Raw genomic sequence first — 23,082 nt, 5'->3', positions numbered from 1 at the left:
ATCCTGTCTCAAAAAAAAAAAGAGAGAAAGAAAAAAGAAATAATCCTTAAATGAATGACTAAAGTCATGCTCTTTTCCTTTCCAAGCTGGTACACCCTCACATCTTTTCCTCTCCTCTTTCCTTTGTCCCCATTCCCACAGCACCCAGTTAGCTGCTAAGTTCCATTATTCCGTATCTGAAATATTATTGCATTTGTCCCACATGCATTTGTCCCACAGCCTCCTTTCCACTGTCACTCCTTTATTGCATTTGTCCCACAGCCTCCTTTCCACTGTCACTCCTTTATTGCATTTGTCCCACAGCCTCCTTTCCAGTGTCACTCCTTTAGCTCAGATCTGTTGAAAGTTCCCTTGGGGCTCTAGTTTTTCTAGTTTTATGACACACAAAAAAAACCTTTGTAAAAAATTCAGGCCATAAATAAAAGTCTGGCTGGGTGTGGTGGCTCACAACTGTCATTCCAGCACTTTGGGAGGCCTAAGAGGGAGGATTGCTTGAGGTTAGGAGTTCAAGACCAGCCAGGGCAATATAGCAAGATCCTTAAAAAGTACAGCAAGTCTCTACAGACAAGAAAAGAAAAGAAAGTTCTATTTATAGCCTCGGATTGGATGGATATAGGACAAAGCCAGTTATTGTAAGGGGTGTATGTCTAGATTTAGGAAAGTCTGCTAAGACTTAGTGAGTAAACCTGAATAAGATAACTGGGATAATTATAAAACTAGAAGACAGGAAGGGATTGGGCTAAAAAAGAAGGGAAACTGGACACAACATTTTCTTTTTGGTAGAGGTAGAGATGGGGTCTCCCTGTGTTGCCCAGGCTGGTCTCGAACTGCTGGGCTCAAGTAATCCTCCTGCCTCGGCCTCCCAAAGGGCTGGGATTACATGCATGAGCCACCACACTGGGCCCTGGACACATTTTTAGAAACCCTACAGAAAATTGTGTATGTTCAGTTGTGATAAATTGGATAGAGTTTTGTAAATCTAAAGACAGGAAGGGAAGAGCCTGGAGGCAACAGGGTAAAGGAGAAGCAGAGGCATGTGAAATGGAATGGGTTTAAAGAGTGTCAGGATGGCTAGGCCAGTGGCGCACACCTATAATCGCAGCACTTTGGAAGCCTGAGGCAGGAGGATTGCTTGAGCCCTGGAGTTTGAGACCAGCCTGGGCAACATAGGGAGACCCCATCTCTACAAAAACTAAAAATTAGCCTGGCATGGTAGCATGTGCCTGTAGTCCCAGCTACTTGGGAGGCTGATGTGGGAGGATCCCTTGAGCCCAGGAGTTTGAGATTGCAGTGAGCTGATTGTGCCACTGCACCACTGCACACCAGCCTGGGCAACAGAGGGAGATTCTGTCTCTAAAATAACTTTTTTAATAAAAAATAAAGGTGGGCGGGCACAGTGGCTCACATCTGTAATCCTCATACTTTGGGAGGCCAAGGTGGGTGGATCACTTGAGGTCAGGAGTTTGAGACCAGCCTGGCCAACATGGCAAAACCCTGTCTCTACTAAAAATACAAAAATTAGCCGTGGGTGGTGGTGGGCGCCTGTAACTCCAGCTACGTGGGAGGCTGTGGCAGGAGAATCACTTGAACCCAGGAAGCAGAGGTTGCAGTGAGCCGATTGTGCCACTGCACTCCAGCCTGGGCAACAGAGCAAGACTCCATCTCAAAAAATTAAATAAAAAATTTAAAAAGGGAGTGGGAGTCAGGGTGCAGAGAGAATTTTGGCAACCTGCACTTCTGTAAACATTGACAAGTTAAACAAAGCTTAAGTCTTGCTGGTCTGGCCACCTAGTGTGAGAGAAGAGAAATGGAACCATCAGTCCCAAGTGAATTTGAGTCTACACTTTCTGAGTCCCATAGCACATGAGGGTGGTCAGGTTAAACTCTTAGCTAACAGTCTCAGAGATAATCTCCCTGCACTTGGCTTTCCCACTGAATCTCTCCTACATACGTTAACAGATTAATCTTAGTGAATCTCAGCTCTGACCTTGTTGTTCCTCAACTAAAGAAATTTCTCTCGCTTCCCATGGACTCAAGAGTAAAATCTCAATACAATCTGCAGCCTAGCTTTCAAGGAACTGTGATAGATACAAAAAGAAATGAACTTTGAGACAGAAGACCTGGGTCTGAACATTGGTTCTGACAATTACATGGGACTTGGGTCAGGTTATTTTAATTCTCAGAGTCAATTACCTCATCTGTAAAATGTAGCTAAGACTCATTTTCACACAGCTGTTGTGAGAGATAAATAAGACAACATATGTCTGGTACCTCACTCAATTTCCTACTTTCCTTACTTTACAATCCAGTTTCAACCTATTTTCTTTTCTTTTCTTTTCTTTTTTTTTTTTGAGATGGAGTCTTGCTCTGTTGTCCAGGCTGGAGTGCAGTGGCATGATCTTGGCTCACTGCAACCTCCGCCTCCCGGGTTCATGTCATTCTCCTGCCTCAGCCTCCTGAGAAGCTGGGACTACAGGTGCCCGCCACCATGCCGGCTAATTTTTTGTATTTTTAGTAGAGATGGGGTTTCACCGTGTTAGCCAGGATGGTCTCGATTTCCTGACCTCGTGATCCACCCGCCTCGGCCTCCCAAAGTGCTGGGATTACAGGTGTGAGCCACAGCACCCGGCCCCAACCTACTTTCTAACATTCCTTACATTCTTTCTGTTAGTATTTCTCTTCATGCACTATTTGTTCTAGCCAAACAGAATGCTTACTTCCCTGGTATCTCTCCAGATGCTTTGGAGATCTCTGCCTAGGTTCATTTGCCATTTCATTGTATGCATCCAGAAAATATTCATTAAGTGTCTGCTATGTGCCAGGCACTCTTCCGGAACCTGGAGATGCTAAAGTGAACAAGTTACGTAGAGTTATCCTTCTAGATTGTGGTCCCCCTCTATAGACTGCTCTTTTCCTTTACACATTGAAATTCAGACTCTTTCAAAATTTAACACAAATGCTTCCTCTTTCATGCATTCATTCAACAAGTACTTGCTGAACACTTACTGTGTGCAGAGTCCTGGCTTAGGCAGTAAGGATACAATTGTGAAAAAGGTACCATTCATTCAGCATGTGGGCTGTGCAGGACATGGACAAGTAAAGAGGCTATAATAAGGGCACTATACAAAAGTACCCAAGAGGAGATGATGTTTCCCCTTCCACACATCACAGCACACACAGGAAGAGACTGCTCTTGACTGGAGGTGACTGGCCAGGATGTCTAGCTGCCCCAGGCCCTACCACCCCAAGGACTGAGGGGCTTGCTGTCTCAGCACACCTGTAGGAAATTCAAGAAATACTAGGCCAGGTGCAGTGGCTCATGCCTGTAATCCCAACACTTTGGGAAACTGAGGTGGGAGAGTCACTTGAGCCCAGGAGTTTCAGACCAGGCTGGGCAACACGGTGAGATGCAATCTCTTCAAAAACATTTAAAAAATTAGCTTGGCATGGTGGCAGGCATCTGTGGCCCCAGCTACTGGGGAGGCTGAGGTGGGAAGATTGCTTGACCCCAGGAGGTCCAGGCTGCAGTGAGCTTTAATTGTGCCAGTGCACTCCAGCCTGGGCAACAAAGTGAGACCCTGTTTCAAAAAAAAAAAAAAGAAAAAAAAAAGGAAGAGAGAGAGAGAAGGAAAGAAGGATGGAAGGAGAGAGAGAGAGAGAGAGAAAGAAAGAGAGAGAAATGCTCTTTTTTTGTTTTTTGTTTTTGTTTTTCTTTTGAGATGGAATTTCACTCTTGTCCCCCAGGCTGGAGTGCGGTGGCGCGATCTCAGCTCACTGCAATCTCTGCCTCCTGGGAAGTTCAAGCAATTCTCCTGCCTCAGCCTCCCGAGTAGCTGGGATTACAGGCGTCCGCCACCACTCAAGGCTAATTTTTGTATATTTAGTCGAGATGGGTTTTCACCATGTTGGCTAGGCTGGTCTCAAACTCCTGACCTCAAGTGATCAGCCCACCTCAGCCTCCCAAAGTGCTGGGATTGCAGGTGTGAGCCACCACGCCTGGCCAAGAAATACTCTTAAAATGAATAAAGTCATGCTAAAGAGCGTTTACTGTGTGCTAGACACTGTTCCAGGGGCTAGTGAACACAGAACCTACACTTAAGGAGCTCTTACTGTAGTGGAACAGACAGACGAATGGACAAACAATAACAATAGAGCCATTCCCTGGTATACTCAAGGGATTGGTTCCAGGACCCGCCTCCCCCACGTCCCCAACCTTCCAAGGATACCAAAATCTGCATATACTCTGCACATACTCAAGTCCTGCATATGGTCCTCCATACCCATGGGGTTTGCATCCCAAGAACACTGTGTTTTCCATCTGCCTTTGGCTGCATAATATCTGTGTATAGATGGACTAGTGCAGTTCAAACCCATGTTGTTCAAGGGTCAACTGTACTTTCAGATATGTGAGATTAACTCAGAGAGTTATGGGATCACAGAGGGGGATCTTACCCAGATTTGAGAAGTCAGAAATTTCCAGGATGGTAAAATATAAGTTTAGACCTTCAAGTAGGTGGAGGGATTGGGAAGTGGGAAAGGCATTGCAGAAAGAAGAGAGTATGGTAGAGGACCAGGAAGTGAGGTAATTGTGGCACATTTTCTTTTGCTAGCCCCATAAACCCTTTGTTCAATATGTCATCCTCTTTCACATCTCTGTGCTTTGCCTATGCTCCTCTTCCCTGCCTGGCTAACTCATGCTTTGGGAGTCAATTCAAAGTTCACCTCCATTGTAAAAGACTTTCTGAGGCAAATTATTTATTTCCTGCTTCTTTCTGATCCCCTAATTTATGAGCCAAAACCTGAACACATTGTCTGACAGTGAATTATTTTTCTGATATGTAAATTAATTTTATTAGAAGCTACAGATATGAAAATTAAATCATGTTTTTATTCATTTAACAAGCTGCCTTTAATAAAGAAAAAATAGCTCTCGGCTTTCAGCTTGGAGGAGGCCAAGGTGCAACTTTCTTCGGTAGTCCCGAATCCGGGTTCGTCGGACACCAGCCGCCTCCACCATGCCGCCGAAGTTCAACCCCAACGAGATCAAAGTTGTATACCTGAGGCGCACCGGAGGTCAAGCCGGTGCCACTTCTGCCCTGGCCCCCAAGATCGGCCCCCTGGGTCTGTCTCCAAAACACATTGGTGATGACATTGCCAAGGCAACGGGTGACTGGAAGGGCCTGAGGATTACAGTGAAACTAACCATTCCGAACAGACAAGCCCAGATTGAGGTGGTGCCTTCTGCCTCTGCCCTGATCATCAAAGCCCTCAAGGAACCACCAAGAGACAGAAAGAAACAGAAAAACATTAAACACAGTGGGAATATCACTTTTGATGAGATCATCAACATTGCTCGACAGATGCGGCACCGATCCTTAGCCAGAGAACTCTCTGAAACCATTAAAGAGATCCTGGGGACTGCCCAGTCGGTGGGCTGTAATGTTGATGGCCGCCACCCTCATGACATCATAGATGACATCAACAGTGGTGCTGTGGAATGCCCAGCTAGTTAAGCATAAAGGAAAATATTTCAATAAAGGATCATTTGACAACTGGGAAAAAAAAAAGAAAAAAGAAACAATAAAATATTATATACTGTATTATGTTATTATTTTTGATATTCATCTACTGTCCAAATTGATAGCAATGTTGTATATATACTAATTTAAATAATTCATATTGTTAAAAACTGTTTATTCATTTTTTTAATTTAAATTTAAATTTTTTTTGAGACAGAACCTCCACCCAGGCTGGAGTGCAGTAGCGTGATCTTGGCTCACTGCAACCTCCGCCTCCCAGGTTCAAGTGACCCTCCTGCCTCAGCCTCCCAAGTGCTGGGATTACAGGTGCCTGCCACCACACTAATTTTTGTATTTTTAGTAGAGATGGGTTTCACCGTGTTGGCCAGGCTGGTCTCAAATTCCTGACCTCAAGTGATTCACCCGCCTCAGCCTCCCAAAGTGCTGGGATTACAGGCATGAGCTACCATGCCCAGTCTAATTTTAAGTTTTTTGGTATATAGTAGGTGTATATATTTATGGGGTACATGAGATGTTTTGATATAAGCATCCAATGTGAAATAAGCACATCATGGAGAATGGGGTTATCCATACCCTCAATCATTTATCCTTTGAGTGATAAACAATCCAGTTACACTCTTTTAAGTTCTTTTAAAATATACAATTATTATTGACTATAGCCACCCTGTTGTGCTCTCGAATAGTACGTCTTATTCAGGCTACTTTTTTTGTACCCATTAACCACCCCCATCTCAAAAAAAAAAAAAAAAGAGAGAGATGGGGTTTCCTCGTATTACCCATGCTGGTCTTGAACTCCTGGGCTCAAGTGATCCTCCCATCTTGGCCTCCCACAGTGCTGGAATTGCAGGTGTGAGCCACCATCCCCAGCCTGTGATCCATTTTTAATTAAGTTTGTGTATGCTGTGAGGTAGGGGATCATAGTTCATTTTTCCCACATAGGGATATCTATTTTCTTCATCACCTTTTATTGAAAATAACTTGCTTTCCCCACTAAATTAAATTGGTGTCTTTGTTGAAATCGAGTAATAATCAAATGGCTCTTTTCCTGGACCCTCTATTCCGTTCCATCTATTTGTCTGCCATTATGCCAAAACCCCACTCTAGTGTATAGTAAGGGGGGATATTTTGGAAGACCAACAAATTTATCTTGTGTAACTTACTTTTATGTATGCATAAGAATATTTGGTTTAAAAATATGGTTAAGTCTAAAAGAGCTTTTTCAGTAATAATCAAATAACTGAATCCCTGTAATCCACCATGCTCGGCCCCATTAGTAATTTTTATAGCATCTTTATTTGGATCTAGCTCTTTCATCTTGTGTAACTCTTTTAAGTAAATGACTCCTCCCTTCTGGTACACGTTGAATATCACATAAAAGGGTGTCTTAGCATGTGCTCAGTCCTGAAATTCTACTTTGATCTACTGCTCTCATCTTTGAAACTGCTGTAAACACTCCCCCGAATTATTGACCCTGTTGGCCTGATTATGAACTTGGCTCTTCTGACAATACTTCTCAAATCCTGTACCTTTGGTAACATCTCTCCTGACTGGCAAAGTACCCAGACACTTAATTAATCCTGATGAAAATTAAGATTTAAGCAAAGAAGAAATTAGTGTAAGAATGCAAGCCTTAGGATCTGAAAGTTGATGACTGTGGGATCTAATTTCTGCTTCTTTTGCTACAAGCTCTGTTTTCGAACAATCAACTTTCAAAGACAAATTGCTTGATGAATCTCTGTATTGTCAGAATGTTTCTTTGATTTCCTATCAAAGCCATGTATGTGTAACTAGTAATTAGGTACCTACGAGCTGAATATAAATTATCATTATTTCAGTAGCCCTTTATTTTATTTGTTTTTGAGAAAGAGCTTCACTATACTGCCCAGGCTAAACTTGAACTCCTTGGTTCAAGTGATCCTCCCGCCTTAGCCTCCTGAATAGCTGGCAGTAGCTGGGACTACAAGGATGTGTTATCATGCCCAGTGAAAGCCCTTTATTTTTAAAAGTTCATTTTCCTGATCTTTACATGTATTTTAATACTAAAGTTAAATTTTAAAATTTTAAAAAGTACCTATTAACCAAATAATGCCACCTAATAACAGTAGCATTATTTGCACTATGTTCTGGTAATATAGTGGTGAACAAGGAAGACAGGGTCTCTGATAACTGTGGAATTCTCCTTGATCACTTCTCAAGCCTCTCTTCTGGATACTCACTATTTCTTGGATCTACAGCTCTCTTCCTTCCCCACTTCTGTAGTTCAGTCTCTCATTATTCTCTACCTCCAATAAAAAGGGGCCTCCTAAATGGTTTCTTATGCAACTACTCAACATATTTCTAAAATGCAGATCTTTCGGGATGATTTTCAATTGCTCACAGAATAAATTCCTCGACTTCCTATGTAAGGCCCTGCAGGACCAGGCCCCTGTCATTATCTCTGAGCACTCTCCATCTTGCACCCAAAGCCCCAGCAATACCTTACTGCTTTCAGTAAATACATACCGGGGTATGTGGGGTTTTGTCTGGGGAAAGGGGATGTGAGTTAACTAAGAGATTTATAGTCAGTTTTGAAAGGTAGAGCTCATATTGGAGGCAATAGGAATGCCTCAAGCTGGCTCTGAAAGTACACATTTTTTCCAGTCATAAGTAGATAACATTTTTGTGATCTTGTGATCCTCTCTCTTAGCAGAGCCGTGCAGACTACCTACTTCCGGCCCTTTCTTGCCCCACGAAATTTCACATCACAACGACTTGTGGTTTTAATCCTCCGTTTTTCTGCTTCTGAAGTTACTTCAGCCTGGGAAGTCCTTTACCTCCCAGTAGGCCTGGCGAGCTGCATCACAACATTCAAGATTCACCCTAGAGCCATCTGGGAAACTTTCTTTTCCAAGTCGTCCTGCGTCCTCGCCTGCCCACCCCGTTCTTCTCGAGTCGGGTGAGCTGTCTAGTTCCACCACAGCCGGCACGGCCGCAGGGGTGGCCGGTTATTTACTGCTCTGCTGGGCCCGTGAGCCATCTGGGGGGCCGAGCAGTTGCCAACGCCCGGCACAATCCGCTGCACGCAGCAGGAGCCTCACGTCCAGGCCGGAAGTGAAAGGGCAGGGAGTAGGTCCTCCTGGGGTCGCAGGCGCAGAGCCGCCTCTGGTCACGTGATACACCGATAAGTCACGGGGGCGCCGCTCACCTGACCAGGGTCTCACGTGGCCAGCCCCCTCCGAGAGGGGAGGCCGGCTGGCCATGGCAAGCTCCAGGCTTTGGTTTTCGCTGCTGCTGGCGGCAGCGTTCGCAGGACGGGCGACGGCCCTCTGGCCCTGGCCTCAGAACATCCAAACCTCCGACCAGCGCTACGTCCTTTACCCGAACAACTTTCAATTCCAGTACGATGTCAGCTCGGCCGCGCAGCCCGGCTGCTCAGTCCTCGACGAGGCCTTTCAGCGCTATCGTGACCTGCTTTTCGGTTCCGGGTCTTGGCCCCGTCCTTACCTCACAGGTGAGTCGGACTTGTCCCGCCCTGTTCCTGGGCCCCGAGAGAGCCTGCCTGGGGACAGTTCCCCCAGGGCTCCAGAGACGCCCTCTGGGCTTTTGTCCAGCCCTCGGATCACAGGCACTCCACTTCCTCCTCAAGCTGTATTAGGTTTTCATCCAAAGATAACTACTATAGGACTACGGTTCAATCAGGAGATTAATTTATGGAAAATATTGTGCCAGCAGAAATCTAAGGTGATCCTTCTGACCGTGTTCAAGCTACCCAGGGTCCTAGTGAGACTGTGACCAAGGGCTGGGTAGAGGAGACCAGAGAAAACACTCAAAATTGGGGAGACATAATACAAGAACTATGCAAAGTTACATACAAGTTTCTGGCACATAGAATGTTTGGCGGGCGGATCACGAGGTCAGGAGTTCGAGACCAGCCTGGGCAACTTAGTGAAACCCCGTCTCTACCCAAAATACAAAAATTTAGCCAGGCGTGGGGGCGCGCGCCTGTAGTCCCAGCTACTCGGGATGCTGAGGCAGGAGAATCGGTTGAACCCAGGAGGCGGAGGTTGTGGTGAGCCGAGATTGCGCCACTGCACTCCAGCCTGGGCAACAGAGCGAGACTCCCTCTCAAGAAAACAACCCCCCCCAAACAAAACAAAAAAAAGTGTAAACTGTGAAAGAAATCATAGAACATAAGGAAGTGAGTTTCCAGCACCACTTGGAATGGGGTGGTAGATGTAATTAGCCAGGACTGAAAAGAGGGTATTCCAGGCAGGAAGAAGGGCTTGAGCAGAGGCACAAAGAGTTATGATTGAGCTCAAAGTTCAGGTCTAGTGGATGTGATGAGTGGGGGCTGGGGATTGAGGAGGGATGAGGGTGGGGAAAATGTGGGGTTGAAGAGTCGAGCACTTTAGACGTTGGTTTCACATAAAATGGAAGGGGCTAACAGTTTTCTTTTAGGCAGCTATGTAGTCAGTACTGAAAATTGTATTTGAGGATAATTATTCCACAGCACATTGATAAGTCGAGCCAATAATGTAAAGGAATACAATTCTGCTGCATGGGTTCAAAATTTAGAAGTTTCTTGATAATCTCCTGGAATCTAGCTCTTTGGTTATATTGTATAGATGTTATGGGGGTGGGAGCCACATTTACAGTTAAGTCTTATGGTAATATCATTTTATATGATGTTTCAAGTGGGCTTAAATTACTTTCACAAAAGTTATCATTTGATATATAGAATTAAAAGCATTTAATTAAACAGATGACCCTTAGAGAGTGACATTTGATTTAGGGAAAGAAATACAATCTCAGCATCAGGGTAGTCCTTAACTGGTAAAATGCATTAAGCTGGAGAGGATAAGAGGCCTGCTGTTGAGTGTGGTAGATCACATTTTCCTCTGAATCCTTCATGACAAATAATAGAGTGCCTTACACAAGATTGGCACTCAGAATATGTTGATTTTGGTTATAGAAGAGTTCAAGCCTGGTTTATGGAAAAAAAAAAATCCGTCTAACTGGTATGTGTCAATCCCAGTGCTGGGCACTCTGAAGGTTACAAGAAAAGTCTTAAGACCTAGGCCTAGGCTCTATAGTTCAATTGCAGAAATATGAAAATATGAAACAGTGGTACACAGTGAATTATAAGATGCTCAAAAGCTTTATAGGTTGTTTACTACTACTGTATACGTGAGAATAATTCCTTTCCTTTTTTTCTTTTTTTTTTTGAGACGGAGTCTCGCTTTATCACTCAGCCTACACTGAGGCTGAGTGCAGTGATACGATCTTGGCTCACTACAACCTCCGCCTCCTGGGTTCAAACGATTCTCCTGCCTCAGCCTCCCGAGTAGGTGGGACTACAGGTGCTCGCCACCACGCCCAGCTAATTTTTATATTTTTAGTAGAGATGGGGTTTCACCGTGTTGGCTAGGCTGGTCTCGAACTCCTGGCCTCAAGTGATCCATCCACCTCGGCCTCCCAAAGTGCTGGAATTACAGGCATGAGCCACCGCGCGATACCTAATTACTATACTTCTAAATTAGGCCTTCACCTCCATTGCTGTAACACCGTAGTTTAATCAAGAAGATAGAAATGGGGAGATTGTAAGATAATGGAATACTATAAATTCCCTAACAAAAGAGATTTAGAGCCAGATAGATTCAATAAGATGTTTATTTCCACATATTACCTTCCTGTAAGTTCATTAGCTTTATTAGTTGAGGGTTCTTGTCCACTGAGAGAAAATGAAAACTGGGTTGGGTAAACATTACCAAAGACTTAAAAGTAACTTCTTTCTCTATTGTTCTTCCCATGGAGTCTTCCCTTTGGAATGTAGTTTCCTGTGGAGGCTTTTAGGTGACTTTGAGCTAAAATCCTAGTTCTTGCAGAAACAAGGATGAAGCAATAGCATGGGAAACAAATAGAGGGAGAGCAATACCAACAAGGCTGAAGCCAGAATACATTCGTTTATGAGTCTGATTTTAGTAAAGAAGGCAACATATGCAGGTTAAATCTTAACTAACAGATTTCCATCCTCTTCCTCCAAACAACTTATTTGTAGGCTCTGGGCCAGTAGGTTTTGTTTGTTTGTTTGTTTGTTTTTGTTTTTTTGAGACAGAGTCTTGCTTAGTCACCCAGGCTGGAGTGCAGTGGCACAGTCTTGGCTCACTGCAACCTCTGCCTCCCGGTCTCAAGCAATTGTCCCACCTCAGCCCCCTGGGTAGCTGGGACCACAGGAGCATGCCACCACACCTGGCTAATTTTTGTATTTTCTGTAGATGGGGTTTTGCCATGTTGCCCAAGCCGGTCTCCAATTCCTGAGCTCAAGTGATCCCCCTGCCTTGGCCTACCAAAGTCCTGGGATTACAGGGTGGAATGAGCCACCCTGACCGGCCCAGTGTTTTTCCTAATGCAATACAACTTCTGGTTTTTATCCGAACCTGAAACTAAGAATTCATACTCCCTTTTCTGAAAAACAGGTTCAGTTCTATTTTGAATTCACCTTCAAGGGTTAGTCCCACCAGTTGCTAAATGGTCTGTGAAGGTGTTTAGTATTTGCCACCTTTCTTTGTCATTGAGAGGTGTTTCTACCAATTGGAGGGTGTGTGTTGCATGTTGTTGAACCTGTTAAATAGACTTATTTTAGGAACTAGATACTTGAATGAATCTAGTTCCCTGTTTGATTATTAAGCCACATCCTGTTTGCAAAGCAAAGATGTGATTATTTGGAATATGGAATGGCACCCATCTAATGTTGCTCCAGACATTTAATAAGCATGGTGTGGAGCATGGTGCTTGATGGAGCTGATAAAGTCCAAATTTTTCCAAGTAAAGTGGCTAAGTCTAATTCTGCCATTAGACTGCATTTTTTTTTTTGAGATGGAGTCTTGCTGTGTTGCCCAGGCTGGAATGCAGTGGCGTGATTTTGACTCACTGCAACCTCCACCTCCTGGGTTCAAGTGATTATCCTGCCTCAGCCTCCCAAGTAGCTGGGATTTCAGACGCGCACCACCATGCCTGGCTAATTTTTTATTTTTTAGTAGAGACGGGGTTTAGTAGTGACGGGGTTTCACCGCGTTGGCCAGGCTGGTCTCAAACTCCTGGCCTCGTGTGATCTGCCCACCTTGGGATTACAGGTGTGAGCCACTGCGCCTGGCCATGACTGCATTCTTCTTTGCTTTTCTTGAAACTGGTTGATAGAAGCCATAGTATATCATAGATATTATAAGGTTCCCATCCTGGTCTGATTTTCACCTGCACATCCCTATGAGTTGCTGAGGATGCCATTGTCCTTGAACAGAATAATCCTGCCCCCCTTCTCCAGCCCTTTTATTCTGGAATGGAAGTAAGATTATTATATAAGAATCTGTATCCTTCTGCAGCCATTATCAGTATCTGATTTGCTCATCCTCAGATATTAAAGAAGTGACTAAGTTAATAAATGGCATAGTTCATTATAATCTGGATCTCCTAAAATACCTTCTTTGGCCATTTCTTCTGTATCTGGAACGTTGTAGATATGTAGTAATTATTTGTAGAATATATTAACGTTAAAAAGCTACTTTGTGTAAATATTTGTAAGAAGGCTTTATGGGTTTGGGTTTTGTTTTGTTTCCTTTTTTTTTTTTTCTTTTAGAGACAGGGTCTTATTTTGTCACCCAGGCTGGAGTGCAGTGGCACAAACACAGCCCACTGCAGCATCGACCTCCGAGGCTCAAGCTGTCCTCCCATCTCAGCCTCCTGAGTAGTTGGGACTACAGGTGCATAGCTAATTTTCGTAGAGATGGAGTCCCACCATGTTGCCCCAGCTGGTCTCAAACCCCTGGGCTCAACCACTCTGCCTGCTTCAGCCACCTAAAGTGTTGGGATTACAGGTCTGAGAAGATCATCAAAAAGATATGATTTGCAGGTTTTCATTGAGGATTACCTTTCCTTTCAGGTTTCCAATTTGGAGTGTAAGTGTGTGATTCCAGGCAAAGGATAATCACACTATGCTGCTTATTGTGTGATCCCAACTCGTGCTGCTCTTAACTCAGCACGCAGTGGGAGATGCATTGGGATTGCATCTAGGAGGGAAACAGATAAGGTCAGGCAGCTGGGCTGGGGAGAAAGAATAATGCCGATTAGTTCTCTCCACTTTAATTGGGCTAGTGGCTAACTATACTTTAACCTTTCCCATGGCAAAGACAAGGCATATTCCTGCCAAAGATGGTTGCCACTAAGTTTATTGTTTTAAAAGCAAAGAGGAAGAAAACAACATGGGAAGAAGGTTTTGTAGTAGAATTACTTTTCTCATGAAGGGGTTTGTGGAGAATGAGGGATACATAGGAGAAATACAGTGATGAATAAATTGTCTTTAGAAAGAAGGTGATGGCAGAAACACAGTTTTTAGTTGAAGGGCAAAATAAGTGTCATATTTCATTTTGAATCCCAGGGCCTAGATTAGCTTGGTCCGCAGTCTTCCACCAGCCTCTCTTCTCACAGCCCTGTTTTTTTCTTTTCTTTTCTTTTCTTTTTTTTTTTTTTTTTTTAAGAAACAGGTCTTTCTCTGTCATTCAGACTGGAGTGCAGTGGTGTGATCATGGCTTACAGCAACCTCGAACTCCAGGACTCAAGCAGTCTTCCTGCCTCACTCATGAGTAGCTAGGACCACAGATGCGTGCCACTGCACCCAGCTAATTTTTTTATTTTTTGCATTTTGTAGAGATGGGGGTCTTACTATGTTGCCCAGGCTGGTCTCGAACCCCTGGCTTCAAGCGATCCTCTTGTCTTGGCCTCCCAGAGTGCTGAGATTACAGGTGTGAACCACCATTTATTACCTAAAGCATGATACTTTTCTAGTATCCCTGTATAGTACTAAGTCCAAGAAGCTAAACTTGATCAAGGTGTATGTGGGTAGCCTGGGCCTGGTTTATGAAAAATTTGAGTTTTATTTCTGTGAGCTGTAGGTGTTCCCCTGCCTTGGATATCCTCTTTGAACACAGTATACATTGGAGGACTCAGGGTCTGGAACATGTTTTATTCAGGAGTCAGCCAAGAAAGTGTTTATTAACCCCTTAACTATGTGCCTTCAGACTAATTGCCTAATTTCCAAGCTGTTGTTGCTACTTCCTTCTTTTTTTTTTTTTTTAACTCTGCCTGCCTTCCAGACATTTCTAAGGATAACAAGCAAATAGTTATGAATGTTTTTTCAGTCTTTGAAGGAGGGTATAATAGTGGGAAGAACTTGGTGATTTTAAAAATAAAACAATAAAAATTAAAAGTCCGAGCCCCAGAGATGCCCTTCCTTCCATTTCCTTCTACCCCAGTTCCTTACCTCCAAACAGGAGCAAGAAGCATAGCATTGGAAGGTTTTTGACAATGGATACCTTGTCGTTTTGTTGTTGATTGGTTGTTTTTAACCGTCTCATGCTAGGGCGTGTTGTCTGTTTCTTAGCCTGTTCAAGGCATAAGCCTCAATCTCTTTCCTGTTGTTATATAGAGGAAAAGGAGTTTTACTGTCTTACCAGTACTTCTTTTAAGAAATAAAGCTGGGCATGGTGTCTCATGCCTATAGTCCCAGTTACTCCGGAGGCTGAGGTGGGAGGATGGCTTGAGCTCAGGAGGTGGAGGTTGCAGTTAGCCGAGATCGTGTCATTGCACTCCAGCCTGGACAACAGAGCCAGACCTTGTCACAAGCAAACAAACAAAAACCTAGAAACAAAAACAAAAGAAAGGGATCACTCTTATGTTTCTGCAGTTTCCTAAATTTCTTCTACTGGTCCTGAAAATAAGTGATAAAATAGAGTCAATTTGCATCATCCTCAAGAGGTTCCACAACCTTTTTGGAGCCACTGACAACAAAGTCAGCTGAAGAAAGGAGGTTGGGTCTGTAGGGGTCAGAGAGGTATGTATGTGTGAAGAGTTTTCTGTGATGTGAGCTGTCTCAAGGTTTACATGTTTACAGTCCATTGTAATACAGAAATGGATTATATTTTCTTCTGTATTCCTGGCTGTAATGAATAAAACCCATTATTGAGTCAGGAACTTGAATCTTCTCTCTTCTTGTCCTTTGTTCCTGTTTCAAGCTGTGGCATTTGCTTAAGCTTCCTGGCCACACACTCAGCCCTGATCCCCAGCCAGCTGCTGTATGCTATTGTTGTGTCCACATCTTGAGGCTGGTTAGGCTTGGGTGTGGTGTAGAGCTCCTTTCTGTGGAAGTGTATACTCAAATGCAGGACGTATGGGTGTTTGTCAGCTCTCATTAAGCAGCCTTCCCCTTCTTATGTAAAGCTCTTGGGATTGAGGGGGTAAGAGAGATGCCTTACTAGATACACTGTGTTATGCATGAAAAGTTTAACTACTGTACCGTTTGTTCAGCCTTGTCCTTGTTGTAAATAGGATTCCACAATAGTGGCTTTGTTGTTTTGCCTGGAGCTGCAGTCCTAGGTTGGGGGAGATTCAGAGTTCTAAGGCCATGTCCCTTTTGTATTTTGAAGTGTCAGCCTGTTCATATACAGAATGGCATCTCACCGTAGTGAAGCCTTCAGTCTCCTATAAGAGGCTCATGAAAAACCCTTCAGGGAAGCTGCTCCTAGAGTGTGGCTTTGCCATAGGAGACCCTGCCCCAGGACTCCTCTGGCCAAATGAGAGAGTTGAGGTTTGCTGGGGCAAAACTGTCTTATTGGGAAAAGGGAAGTAGAACACTAAAGGAAACTAGCATTTATTGTCTGGCACTTGATGTATGTTATTGCCCTTTAATCTTCATAACAGCTCTGTGAGGTCAGTGTTATCCCAATCTTTGAGAATGGAGCCATAGAGGCTAAATAACATGCCCAGGGTTACACAGCTTGTAGGGATGGAGCAGAAATTCCAGTCATGCATAAATTTTGCTTTTGTCCCTGTACAGTCTTGTAGTATACTCATACACGTCTTTGTCAATCCAGTTAGCAATTTGGAAAACTACTGGCCTCTGGCAGGATTAAGCTCTAATCACATCTTAACGTTAATTACTTCAAATAGGTAGTAACTTCTACCATCTGGTTACTCATTAGCACTCAGGTTATGAATATTTTGATCCCTGGCCCATTGTTACCAGATTCCAGTAGCATTTCTTCCCTCCTCCCATCTATTAGTACAAGTAGTATTTATTAAGTAACTTTAATTGTCAATAGTACTAGGTCCAAGGAATATTAAATTGAACTGCCCCATCCTTAAAGAATTTACAGTTTCTGGAAGTGGGGATACAGACAGACAGAGTGTGATATTTTTCTATGATAACTGAAGCACAAGGTACTTTGGGAGTGCAGAAGAGGAACACCCGACCTAAGTGTGTGAGGGGAAAAGGAGAAGGTGCACATTGAAAAGGCTTTCCTGGAGAGCTGTTGAAGGAGATCTAAAAGTAGAAGTTGGTGGGGGTGAAGATAATATTCCGCATAGAAAGAACTGCGTGTGGAAAAGGCCTACAGGCGAGAAGCCTTCATGCCATATTCAAGGAATTCAAGGTGTCTAGCTGAAGTACACAACTCTAGGGTGGATCAGCAAGTTCTGAAGCTAAAGAGGTGATAGATGGAAAGGTCATGAAATGGCCTAATAAGCCCTGGTAAGGAATGGAGCTTTATCCTAAGGTCAAAGAAGGCCAGTAAAGTCCAGTCAACAGGATAAGTGATGTTACTAAACTCTGGCTACACTGGGGCTTGCTGTAGAGTGGGATTAGAGGCAGGAAGCCCAGCTAAAAGACTGCCAACAGGGGCCTAGATAAGAGAGAATAGTGGCTGAAGTTGGGTTGATAGCTGTAAGGACAGAGAAAACTAGAAAGACTGAAGAGAGATTTAGGAGGTGGCTGCTTGGAAGTGGGAGTTAGGTTGGAGGGGAAGGGTGCTGAGGATGACTTCCAGATTTCTGACTTAGCAGTTTGAATGTTGGCTCTCATTCACTTGTGCTGCCATTAACAAAGATAGGGAAAATAGTAGGAGAGGAAGGGAAGGAGTAAAAAGAGCTAAATTGGCTGATGGTGGTGGCTCACGCCTGTAATTCCAGCACTTTGGGAGGCTGAGGCGGGTGGATCACCTGAGGTCAGGAGTTCGAGACCAGTCTGACCAACATGGAGAAACCCCATCTCTACTAAAAATACAAAATTAGCTGGGCATAGTGGTGCATGCCTGTAATCCCAGCTACTCTGGAGGCTGAGGCAGGAGAATCGCTTGAATCCAGGAGGTGGAGGTTGCGGTAAGCCAAGATTGCGCCACTGCACTCCAGCCTGGGCAACAGGAGTGAAACTCCGTCTCAAACAAACAAAAAAAAAACATCAGTGAAATTAAGAGGTTGAGAGGTAGAGTGAGAATCATGAAAAGTAAATTTGATTTTGACGTGTTGACTGTGAGGTATCTAGCAAACAGCTATGTAGTGCTAGAGCTTGGGAGAATGAGTTTGAACACTTCCGAGGAGAAGAAGGTCCAAAAGGCAACCACAGGAGGGTGGTTGAGGAGGAGGAGGATGTTGTTGGATGACTGCTAAGCCAGAACATGGGTTAGTTCTTCCTCTTGGGTGTTAAAATCATCTAGGATAATAGCCAGCCTTGGGGTGGAGAGGAATACTGGGCACCAGGATCCAAAGTATTAAGTAAATAAGGTTGGGCGTGGTGGCTCACACCTGTAATCCCAGCACTTTGGGAGGCTGAGGCTGTTGGATCACTTGATGTCAGGAGTTTGAGACCAGCTTGGCTAATGTGGTGAAACCCCATCTAATTTGTAAAAATAGAAAAATTAACCAGGTGTGGTGGTGCACACCTGTAATCCCAGCTACTTAGGAGGCTGAGGTCGGAGGATCACTTGAGCCTAGGAGGCGGAAATTGCAGTGAGCCGAGATCGCGCCACTGCACACCAGCCTGGGCAACAGAGGAGGACTCCATCTCAAAAAAAAAAAAAAGAAAAGAAAAATTAAGTGAATAAAGAAGTGATCAGGAAGCTACAGAGTGTTGTAACAAGGAGAGCTGGAGATTTAACAGCTGGATGACATGAACCACAGAAGAAAGGTGTTTTATTACTTGGTGGTGGTGGAATGGATGACCCAGAAGCAGCCCCATTTCTCAACCCTATGATGTGGGAAGTGGCTGCCTCTCAGAACATGTTGTAGGGGAAGTGGTGTGTGGTATTCCTGGGGAGAGCCAGGCTTCAGTTAGGGAGGAAGTAGAAGAGACTGAGTAATTAAATAACTACACAACAAGATCTCAAAGGGTTTACAAGGTGAGTGATATGTAGTATAGGTGGTCTGGTGGAGAAGAGGAAGCAACATGTATAAGAATAGAAGTGCAGGACCAGAAGTGAGCCAAGGGGGTTATATATTGGGCAAAGTGACAACATATGGTAGAGATATGACATGGCGGATTTTCCTGACAATAAGATTGCCAAGAAAATAGATTCCAGAGACAAGCAAGCATGTGTATATATGTGGGAATTTAATATATGATCAAAGATGTATTTCTGATCAAATGTGAAAAGATGTATTAGTCAATAAATACGTAAGGATGTCTGGTTATCCAATTGGGAAAAAAATAAATCCTTACTTCATATCAAACTCAAAAGTAAATTCCAGGTAGATTAAAGATCTGAAGGTAAAAGACCATAGAAGTGTTAGACAGAAATGAAGGAAACTATTATTATAATTTTAGGGGTAGAGGAGGCCTTTCTAAATAAGCAAATAAAGAGACCATAAAGGAAAAGAGTCATAGCTTTAGCTACATAAAAATTAAAGCAAAAGAAAGCATAAGGTTAAAAAATAAGGGATAAAATGAGGCAGATGTTTGCAACAAGTCAATAAAAGTAGCTTTAAAAAGTAAAAAGAATGGCTGGGCGCAGTGGCTCACGCCTGTAGTCCCAGCACTTTGGGAGGCCAGGGCGGGCAGATCATGAGGTCAGGAGATCGAGACCATCCTGGCTAACACGGTGAAACTTCGTCTCTACTAAAAAAAAAAAAAAAAAAAAAATTAGCCGAGCATGGTGGCGCTTGCCTGTGGTTCCACCTACTCAGGAGGCTGAGGCAGGAGAATGGCATGAACCTGGGAGGCAGAGCTTGCAGTGAGCCAAGATAGCGCCATTGCACTCCAGCCTGGGCGACAGAGTGAGACTGCATCTCAAAAAAAAGAGCAAAAAGAATTTGGCTAGTAAATGCAAAGAAATGCTTGAGGCCAAGACTTCAAGACCAGCCTGGGCAGCATAGTGAGACCCTGTCTCTACAAAAAATAAAAATAAAAATTAGCCTGACATGCTGGTGCACGCCTGTAGTCTTAGCTGTTTGGGAGGCTGAGGCAGGAGGATCACTTGAGCCTAGGAGGTTGAGGCTGCAGTGAGCTATGATAGCAGCACCGCACTCCAGCCTGGGCGACAGCGAGACTCTGTCTCAAAAAAAAAAAAAAAAAAAAAAAAAGATGGGGGCAACTTTTACCCAAAGAATATGGGATGGGAATGAGAGGAAGGAAGAGCATTCAGGATTCATCTGTGGGCTGGAAAGAGTGATACTTCCAAGTAGGTATTAATAGTCTGTGGAGGGTGAAGAATCTTGGAACTTACAGGAGGAGGTACCATGATCTAGACTGAATTCTGCAGCACTAAGGAGAAGGCCCCAGCTCAGGGCAGTTGGCTTCACAGACTCCCACTTTACTGGGATAAGAAGTTTGACAATATTGGCCTTGACTTCTCTCCTAACCACACCAATTCACTTCCCAGGCTTGGAATACCTTTTCTCCTCTTGGTAGCTTGGTGAACACCAATTCAGGGTTCAAGATCCCACTCAGAGGTCACCTTCAATGTCAAGCCTTCCACCTTTCCTGGACGTGGCTATTAAATCCACCATAGCCCTTATCACAATGTTTGTAATTATTGTTTGTGTTTATCTCTCCTGCTAGACTGTGATCTCCTCAAGGGCAGGGACCGGGGCTTGTTTTTCTTTTTAACTTCCCCAGCACCTAGCACAGTTCCTGATGCACATTAAATGCTCAATATATCTTGGTTGGAATGAAGAAATGAGTGGGAAATGAATGATATAATGGGCTTTTGTTAGGCAGAATATGGGGGAGATGAAACCTGGATATGATGTGTATAAAGATGGGAGGGGGAAGAAAACAAAATGGGCATGGGAACAAACTTTGGCACCAGCCTAGGAGGGTACCAGGGGATATGGGGGCAGAGTAGACATTAAAGAATGGGAAGGTGGCAAAGTCTGGGTTGCCTCTCTTAGTTTTCAGTCCAGAAGCAAAATCAAGTAACATTTTATAACCAAAACCAATGTGTTTTTTTTTCCATACTGCTAGGATTCTGTGAATCAAACACATTGATACGATGGAACTGTTTTGATTCAGGAGGGAACAGGGGTGGTAGAGGGAAAGGCTATTGTGCACTGAAGTAAAGATTGATAGTTTCCAGGTTACCCTAATACAACAACGAGTTCTTCCTCTCAGAGAAGTGGAAAGACCTAAATCTTAGAATTTATGGATCCAGAGGTCTTCAGAGCAGTGTCTGAAAAGGCACTTTGTGTAAGTCTGGGTGTCTTCTTAGCATCGCCCACCCCAGTCTCAGGATTTCAGAAATACTAGGTTTGGGGATATAAAAGTAATCTCTACATTAACTACTTGCTATTTATGCCTGATTATCACATAGCACAATCATAACATTAAATACGCATTTTTTGAATTCCAACATCATTCATTTTTTCAGCAAACATGTACTGAATAACTGCTGTGTGTCAGGCACTGGGAATACAAAGACACTGAGATTGGTCCCTCCTGTTGAGGAACTCACAACCTAGGTGAGGAGATAGATAAATAAACAGCATATCTTAAGATAAGTGTTTTGAAAAATGTATGTATACATTGCTGCATGATCACATAGGAGGGTCTCTTAGGAAAGGGCAGGGGAATAACAGAAGTGTTTCCTAAAAGGAAAACAGAGCTGTTTCTTAATTAGGAGAGATGTGGAGGGAAGGCAAAGTTTGTTTCAATTGGAGGAAACAATATGTACAAAGAAAAATATGGAGAAAATATGGCATTTTCAGGGTTCTGTTAAGAGTTCATTGTTCATTGTGAGAGTTCCTGCACAGGAGCAGAAAAAGAGAAGGCATTTTCTTATGATTACCCAGTGAATTCTGGACTTTATTCTGAAAGCTATGGGAGCCATTGGAAGCTTTTAAGCAGAGACTGTCACGCTCTTATCTTCATATTCTAATATCCCTGAGGATAGTAGATTGACATGGGTATTCCTGGAGGCAGGGGAAGACCGCCTGGGAGATTTTTTATAGTCATCCAGGTGAGAAATTACAAGAGGCTGAATTAAGGCTTTGGCCCAGTGGGGCTGGGAAAATGGCGATGTGTTAAGAGACTATAAGGATTGTGTAATTGTAAGCCTTTTTAAAAGTCTTTTTACTGTTGTAATCTCAGTGCTTAACACAATGTTTGAGATAGCAGACAGTCTGTAAATGTTATTTTGAGTTAATGAACTTGTGATCTACTCAGTTAGGTGGAAGGTATAGAAGAAGGAGATTTCTGGTGTAGGTAAATAGATGGGGCTGTTATCAAAGTGAGAGAGAGGATCAGCCAGGGGGAGGAATGAAGAGTTAGATTAGTTTTATGTTTAAGATTCAAGTGGCTTTTGAGACATTTGAGTGGAGGTGTACAAGTCTAGAGCTCCAGAAGAAGAGTTGGCTTGGAAAGATAGATTTGGGAGTCATTGGCCTGCTGTGGGAGTGGATGACATTGTCTAGGGAGAGCGTAAGTGAAGGGAAAGAGAGAAGTTTGGAGCCTTGGAGACCCTGGGTAACACTAGCACATTGGGGTTGGTAAAGGAGAAGTAGAATGAAGAAGCATATTCAAGGAGTTAGAAGGAAAACCAAGAGAGCAATGTCCCCTAAGCTAAAGGAGTTTAGTTTCAAGAAGGTCAGGGATGTCTGATGCTGTCAAGAGGTCCCAGAAGGAGTGAGTGGTTTCTATTAGCTCTCTGACAGCAGGGATTTTTGTCTGTTTTGACCACTGCTGTATCCCCAGCACTTACAACACCCTGGCACATAGTAAGCATTCAGTAATAAATTACTGTCGAATGAATGAATGAATGAATGGAAAAGAGTCCCTTGAATTTGGTTACAGAACCACAGGACTTTGGTGAAGCCATTTTGAGAGAAGTGATGGCGAAGGAAGCCAGATTATAGTGGATTGAGGAATAGATAGGTTGTAAGGAAGCAGCTGCAAAATACTAAGCATGACCAACATCATGAGCACATACCATGTACCAGGCACTGAGCTAAGCACTTTACATGTATTAACTCACTTAACCTTCCCAGCAGCCCAATTATATAGGTATTATGATCCCCATTTTATAGTTGAGGAAACTGCAGCTTAGAGAGGGTAAATAACTTGCCTAGGGAAGGCCTGCAGCTAGAAAGTGTTAGAACCAAGATTTGAATCCAGATCTGTCTTCCTTTGGAGTTCAGGTCCTTAGCTGCCCAGGCTACATTTCCTCTAGAGTGTCTTTGTGGCAGAAAGGCAAAAGAAAGAGTGAGTGTTTGAGGTGACATGCAGTTGAGACCAGGAAGATTGCAAACA

General features: G+C 43.6%; 1 protein-coding gene and 1 pseudogene across 4 annotated transcripts in view; both read left to right on the top strand.

Annotated features, from left to right (window-relative positions):
* The first annotated feature begins 4,049 nt into the window (after positions 1 to 4,049).
* Positions 4,050 to 5,703, top strand: LOC101176458 (annotated as a pseudogene).
* A 1,758-nt stretch (positions 5,704 to 7,461) lies between these two features.
* HEXA (hexosaminidase subunit alpha) overlaps positions 7,462 to 23,082 on the top strand; it is a 56,684-nt gene continuing 41,063 nt past the window's right edge. The window contains exon 1 of one of the 4 annotated variants that reach the window (XM_030814701.1): positions 7,462 to 9,030. In XM_030814701.1, coding sequence (XP_030670561.1) covers positions 8,778 to 9,030 — 253 coding nt within the window. In that variant the 5' untranslated portion in view covers positions 7,462 to 8,777. The remainder of the gene's footprint in view (positions 9,031 to 23,082) is intronic. The other 3 variants (XM_030814704.1, XM_030814702.1, XM_030814703.1) reach the window with 3 other exon arrangements.

This window comes from Nomascus leucogenys, chromosome 6 (assembly GCF_006542625.1).
Source record: "Nomascus leucogenys isolate Asia chromosome 6, Asia_NLE_v1, whole genome shotgun sequence".
NCBI classification, from domain to species: Eukaryota; Metazoa; Chordata; class Mammalia; order Primates; family Hylobatidae; genus Nomascus; species Nomascus leucogenys.
The sequence above is the reverse complement of the archived record's forward strand: the minus strand, read 5'-3'. Positions and strand labels throughout refer to the sequence as shown.